The sequence below is a fragment of the Echinops telfairi genome, unplaced genomic scaffold (assembly GCF_000313985.2).
Source record: "Echinops telfairi isolate 266 unplaced genomic scaffold, ASM31398v2 ScPeMD7_7424;HRSCAF=8462, whole genome shotgun sequence".
Classification (NCBI taxonomy): Eukaryota; Metazoa; Chordata; class Mammalia; order Afrosoricida; family Tenrecidae; genus Echinops; species Echinops telfairi.
In genome coordinates, this window is record NW_022111324.1 from 11,950,725 (window position 1) to 11,958,124 (window position 7,400).

Consider the following 7,400-nt stretch of genomic DNA (forward strand, 5'->3'; position numbering starts at 1 on the left):
GTTGTTCCCTTGTCCCTGGATTTGTTGGTTCCTCCCTCTTTCCTCACCTTCTCCTCTCCCTTGACCCCCCGGAACCATGGGTCTCATTTGTTTTCTCTTCAGTATTGTTTTGCCTATCTTATATAGACATGAAAAAAAGGTACAAAATAACCCAAAAACCCAAACCCCCCAAACAGCCTATGAATAGTTCGAGGTCTGTCTGCTGACCCTTATGAATGTTTTCCAATTGGATCTGATGTAGTGCCAAGCCCTGGCCTGAGTCCAAAATCTATTTTCAGAATTCCTTGGGGACTTTGTTACTTTGCTCCCCTTGCTGCTCTGTTGCTCTCCCTTCGTGTTACGCCCATTGTGCAGGTGTCAGACCGGGCACAATTCCTGTATTGCATCTTCAGTGCTGCTCCCCGTAGCACTGTGGGTCAGTAAGGGGACATTGAGTCTCATGGTGAGGCTAACCCTATGGTCCTTTCTGCCTAGGCACATTCTTTAACCATTCATGAACAAACATTCATCGAGCATCTGCCAGGTGGGTGCTGGGGTGGCACAGAAACAGGGTATGGTCTTGCTTTCACAAGGTCAAGTTTACTTTTACCCTTTTATTTGGGCCTGTCATGCTTTCCGTTTCATTTCTATTGATCCAAGCAGTTTCTTAGAATACAACAGAAACCAGAATTAAAATCATGTGTCCCTGGCCTTACTCTACTTGATTTCCAGAAAAAAAGTGAGAGTAAGACCAAAGAAAAACTTACAGCGAATACCCAAACCCTTCATTTGCCAAAGGAATGGTGCCACTCTCGTACAACATGAAAAAGGCAATCGTGGGCAGGCTGAGAGAGTGGGCACCTTACGTGTCTTTACATGTCTTAGTGGCAATTCCCCACACAAATAAAAGCACTGCATTACATTTGAAAACAAATGTATAAATGCTTTGTCATTTATTCACGTTTACTCCCTGCACTCAAGAAATATCCAGTCACAACCCCATGTGAAAACACAGAATCTGAAAAAAAAAAAAGAATCTCAAAAAAAACCAAAAACAAAACACAGAATCTGATTAATAAGACAATGAGTTATGCTTGACTTAGTAATTCTCTGGTTCAATACAGTCAGGAACATCTAACGGTATTCAGTCTCAACATGAGAAACACTTTCTTGCATATTTCCCCATCGGAGTGGGCAGCCGTGTTGAGGGACATCAAGCATGTTAACAAGTGTCCTGGCAAGTGAGTTCAGTTCAGTTTCTTTTTATTCTTGTCTCTTCAATCTGCACATATATCGCTTTCGAGGTATTCATCCACATGCTACATGGAGTTGAAAGATTCCAATTTTTGCTATCAAAAATGCTAGTTTTTCTATTGCAGAGTAATACACAAAGATGACACTAACCAGCCATCAATAGGAGAGCTAATACGAAGTTATTTAGAAATCAGATGTGTACTAAACATTCTTTTTTCATTGTAGATAATGTTCCAGTCTAGATACTGATTTTTCCTTTAATCCAGAAATTCCTGGATCAATACAATCTCGAGACATTTTCCAGAGAGTTTACTAGGATATAGGAACCAAAAGGTCACAGGTATGAAGAAGTTAGAATAGGAGGAGTCAATTAATCGGCATTATAAGCATACAACTGCTGCAGGCAATAGGCTTCCGTAATTAAACATATAAGCCACAAGTTTACATTCCAGGCATTATGAAACAGAATGACCTGATTGTATGGTTATCAACTAGTATTTGCAAAACTACTTCCATTTGTCTGTGTACCTTCATTCCTGTTACATGAATGACAGTTCTGACGGTGGGGAAACTTCACTTTGCAAGTGCAGGATGATATGAGCTGAATGAGAAAAAGAACGATTATGGGAGAGAGGGGTGTTGGCTCTGGCATCAATGTGAAAAACCTATTTTTTTCTTCTGTTTTTGGTCTTAAAAAGGCTCTTGTCTCCAAGGTTACCACATGAAGGAATAAACATGCTAGCCATTTTCAGGGCATCAAGAGTAATCAGGCCCGAGAAAGATGAAACAATAAACTGGGAGCCAAGCCACGGTAACTGCAGACTTCCTACAGGGTGAGAGGCCTGCCACCACCATTCGTGCAGCGTATATTTAAACACAGAGAACTACACGAATCCAATACTGCCAAATAAATATTGTTTTAATTTTCTACAGTTACATGTTTGAAGAATTTTATAATTATTTCTTTAAAAGTAGTACACCTTGTTAAAAGAAACACCAGGAAATGTGCACTCTGGCGATGACTGTTCTTCATCTTTACTGATTGATATCCTGGAAAAATCAGATTTTGATACCAACCAATAGAAAAGTAACCACTATGATTCCGGTTCCAGCCCCAAGGAAAGGACACCTGTAAGTACATGCGCTAGAACTACTTCTGCCCACAATCCATTAAAACACCCCTAAACGTAGATGAAAGGGTCAGCTACACAACTCTAAAACTGTTCATTTTCTTGGGGCTCCTCCTTTGTTTAAGGCTTTGTACGGCCCCGATGCTGTCACAGTAACTGATGGCTACAAAGAGAAGAATAGTGAACACACTCCATCGTATGTAAGACCTCTGTCTCTTTTTTCACTGCGTTTAGCAATATGTAGCTCTCCACAACTTGTAAGCGTCCTGAGTTATCTCAATCTTTCAATTTTCTTTGCATCCTAAACAGAACATTTTCCCCTTAGTACTAATCCTGTTGCATTGAAAATACAATCAAACAACTGGACAGATTCTAGGTTTCATACATGTGCAAGTACACAAGTTTCTGAAGAATATTTAACTTTATTATAAAGCTTCCACCCCACATACATTAGTGGACTATTCACATTGACTTGCTTAAACAACATGAGGAGATTGGCACATTTTAAAGTTAAATTAATAGCACATCTAATCATTATAAAAACAGGTTCAAGCATCCATCTGATTAGTGACTGATTACCCTGTACATAGATTACTTAGGCTCCTGGCTTTTTGTATCTCATCACTGTTGGCTGATTTGACACTTTACTGTACAGCATGCATCACCAAGAAATTGATCAAGGGAATGCAAGGGTATCAATTCAAAGCAGACAGTTTTGCTACTTTTAGCACTTCTGGTAAAAGGAGTTAAAGAGAAAGGTATTAATGAAAATTAAAATATGGAATAAATTACTCATGGATTTCATTTCCTCACATTATCACTGGCCTCTCCTTATTGGAAACTAACCGAAAACAGACTGGACCATGATTTGCAGCTATTTTCAGACAACAGCCCAGTAACTGCCCAGTCATTTTGTCTTTTCCAGCGCAATGGCGACAAACACTTTTTCTCCACACTATTCATCGTTCCCATTGCCAAAACAAAATTAGACAATACTTTATACAGTAAAAATCAGGTTTCCTGGAATGCTTTCAGTTATACCTGAAGGCAGCAACATTTACAACAATTAGCTTTTGTTATGTCATAAATATGTGGAAATTGCTTGCAAAGCAATTGTAGTGTGAGATGAGTGATTTCCTTGCAAATATTGACAAAACAATTAAGCATCTCTTTCAGCAAAATGATTTGGTACTCTACATAGGTTCCCTGTGACTCCTGCCTTGAGGCAGTAAATTCAAGTCCTTATGCCATTAAAATAACAATATGAAATATCATCGGTTTAACTATATACACAAATAATGAGCTGGCAAGTATCCAGTTTCAAATTGGATCCTTGGAATATGGAAAAGTATAGGCTGGCTATTTATGCCTTAGAATTAATTATAAGCACATTTTATTAGAAGAGGAGAAGATAATTAGACATTCTCAATGCTCCAATTTGAAGTGATACTTGCCTCATAGTTTCTTGAAAAAAAGTTTTGAAAGTATATACATAGGTTTCCTTTAAATTATGCAGCAATCTTTTATTATTGTTGTTGTCCCAGATCTTGTTTGAGGAATGTCTCTGTCATCAAATCAAGTGCGATACTTCATAACTATAAGAACTGTAAGAGAAAGAAAGGAAAAAAGGGCATGTCAAAACCATTCATATGCTCTATTAAAAGCAACTCCTAAATGCAGCTATGTCCACTTTTGTAAATGGGTAATGAGGGCTGAATTTCTGACCCAGCAGTAGATAACTTAAATGAGAAAGTATGAATGTCATGAATGTCATTTTATTTTTTTAAAAACATGCTTATAGGAGGGGAATTCAAAATCTTTGTGAAAGAATTCCATTATCAATTCCATTTTTCCACAAAATTTTTGAGGCCCCACACATATTCATAGGAAGAGACCAGAAGATATACAACTGTTATCATGATAGTATGCTATGCCATATTTTCTAAATAAAACATTTTCTAGATATATGTAAATATATATTTCCTTTTTTCTGTTGAAAAAATAAGAGTTCTTCAAATAATTGTTTTGAGATATTTTCCAAATCATTACTAAATCCATAAATATAGGTAAATAGGTTTTAGTGAAATGGAAATATTAAAATTTATCTGACCTTAAAAAAAAAAGTAAGAAAGAATGGGGATAGGAGAGCTATATTTTAACAACTAAAATTAAACTCATATACAAAAAAAGACCAAACCGAAAACATAAACACCGTCTGGAGGATTTATCTTGTCCTTCAAACATAATGTTATGAGATGCAACTTGCCATACCTGAGAGTTAATAGCAAGTAGAAAAGGTCCTGAGAGTAACAGTAGCCATTTGGGAGCTTGGATAAGTCACTTAGTCCTTTTTTTTTTTTTTTGGGGGGGGGAGGGTAGAGTAGGGAGCTAGAGGGGAATTCCCATTGAGAATCTGAGAAAAGACAAAAATTCACTTCTCATAAATATGTACACATGCACATTCTCAATGGGAGCATTTCTAGAGATGCACAGGTCCCAAGGTAAGAGTCCCTGACTCTGGTCATTATCCCAACATCAGTCATAGTAGGCCAGGTGAACACAAATGTAGAAGGGAATTAAAATGAACCCCCTATGGCTGGTCCCAACAAGAAATAATCCAGTAAATACTTACTGATAATCACTAGCAAAAGGATACCAGCAACCAAAGCCATAATGGCTTTTATCTGTAAAACAGGCAAAAACAAAAAACAACAAAGCATAAAGGATGTTAATGTTTGATTTCTTAAAGTCCAAACCACTTGTTATGTTATATACCACAACATACAAAATCATTAATAAATCGGCACATTCCTTGAAAAGCTTTCAAATTTCTACTCATTTAAGCGGTCTTCTTTTATTTTTTAAAAAATTTTTTAAAATAAAATTTTTTTATAAATCATTTTATTGGGGGCTCGTACAAAAATAACTCTTATCACAATCCATACAGACATCCATTGTGTCAAGCACATTTGTACATTTGTTGTCATCATCATTCTTGAAACATTTGCTTTCTACTTGGGCCCTTGGGCTTGCTACTTTTTCACATCTCCATATTTAAGTTTTTCTTGGTTGGATTTTACTGTTAAAGGCTGTTTTCTATAGCAAAGGGTAACAACCAAAGCTTTCATGGGCCTGGGCCCTTTTGTATATGATTTCTCTCCCAGGTTTATTTCTAGTAGGAGACAAGGAAACAAATATGGTATGTTAGTAACTCTCTTCAAGTGTCAGGATAGGATGAATAATATAGGCATCTAACTGCCAAACGGTTCCATATTATCTGACTTAAAGCAGAGTTTTTAAAGCCCTTATTCTCAAAGTATATGAAGAATTTGGTCAGTTTTGTCTATACTTTCTTATTGTCTACAAGTTTCTTATTGGCATTTGTATCACCATTTGTGAAACTCTAATATTAGTCCTTGGCCAGCTACTCAGTTTTGAAAGTTTACCTTCTCTCTTTATATATAAAAACTGTCCCACTCATAATTCAATCTTAAAATGCATAAATTATAAACAGACTTGATTTTTCTGATGAAGGCAAAGGAAAGCCTTTTCATTACACAAGATAACTGACTAAAGATGGCCACTCAGAAAAAAAGACACCTAGTTATTAAAAACTATTATAAACAGATGAAACATTCTGATGGTTATTACAAATAGCAACCAAATAGCTAATGAGCTGTCACTAAAATAAATTACTATGACATTTTAGTGGCATTATATTCCTGACAATAACAAACTAATGCAGAGAATAGATGGAAGCTTTGCAATTTGGATACCAGTGTCTATTAAAATGATGAATTATGATAACAAAAACTAGAAATAGACTCACATCTAAATGACTTAGAAGACATCCTTAAGAGGTAAATTAGTTTCTAGAAAATGTTTTGCTGCAATCTATTACAATAGAGTCATTCAACCCTTTCTCCCCCTTGTTACAAATGTCTGTGCTTCTAATAGAACAAAGTCTGGAATGAGGAGGAAGAGGATTTTTTAAAATCCCATTTTCTACAGCAAATTCTGATTCATAAACTGTCTTTATTTTTACCCCCCCTCAATGGGAAATTATATTTTTCTCTAGCTTCAATTTTATTTTTTTTCAGAATCTCTAGATTTAATGTTCTCTGCCTCTAAAGAGTATTAGCAATGAAGAATATAAATGTAAAAACGTAAAAATATTTTAAATGATAAAAATCTGTGATATTAGGTCTAGAGCCAGTTATTAACAAAATGTAGATTATTTTCTATGAAGAAATCTATGAAAGCATCTTTTTTAAGGCACTGCTAGATTCCTTTAGCTATTCCTGTCTCTTTCTACCTGTCCCAGGTCCAGAGGTTACAATATCAACAAGACAGCTGTAGTCCTTGTCTTATTATTAATTCTTGAGGCCCTGTTTCATTCATGTCTTTGAAAACCATGTGAGATGCTATCCAATGTAACTAGTATCTATGGATTCACTTACTTTGCATCCACGCCACCACATTTGCCTTCGAAGTTGTTTGGATCTGTTGCTAAAAGCAGTTGCATTATCCGATAAGCTTTCTATATCACACAGAGGATGGAGAGAAGGATTAAACGACATAACAGGATTCGTTTATCTAGTCACACAAAGACAAGAAAATATTGATTTCTACTTCTACCAAGTCTGAAAATGTTAGGCTTCTAAGCATGAAAACAATATCCTCTCTTTCTTCCACCCACAAATTCTGACATTCTACATGTTAGAAAATAAATTCTGTAGGTTAGTTTATGTAATTCATTGACTAAAAGAGTAAGAGACTTCCAAGGGCATCAATGCTTTTAAGCAAATGTATTAATCCTGGTAAAGAAATATCCTTTAAAAATTCAAATACTTAAAAAAAAGGGAAGAGGTGTTAACAAACCCAGGGACAAGGGAACAACAAGCGATCCAAATTGGTGGTGAGGTGGGGGTGGGAGACCCGGTAGGGCATGATCAAGGGGAATGTAACAAAGATGAAGTGCTGAAATCCTGGTGGGGACTGAGCATGATAGTGGGACAGGAGGAGAATCAAGGGAAA

The 7,400-nt window shown here is 36.2% G+C and overlaps 1 protein-coding gene across 5 annotated transcripts in view; it reads right to left on the reverse strand.

The window, feature by feature from the left end:
- Positions 1-908: 908 nt before the first annotated feature.
- VAMP4 (vesicle associated membrane protein 4) overlaps positions 909-7,400 on the reverse strand; it is a 23,037-nt gene continuing 16,545 nt past the window's right edge. For 4 of the 5 annotated variants that reach the window (XM_004706733.2, XM_004706732.2, XM_045298234.1 and 1 more), the window contains 3 exons: positions 6,824-6,903; positions 4,996-5,047; positions 909-3,967 (listed from right to left, as the gene is read on the reverse strand). In XM_004706733.2, the coding sequence (XP_004706790.1) occupies positions 3,939-3,967; positions 4,996-5,047; positions 6,824-6,903 (161 nt within the window). In that variant the 3' untranslated portion in view covers positions 909-3,938. The remainder of the gene's footprint in view (positions 3,968-4,995; positions 5,048-6,823; positions 6,904-7,400) is intronic. The other variant, XM_045298235.1, reaches the window with a different exon arrangement.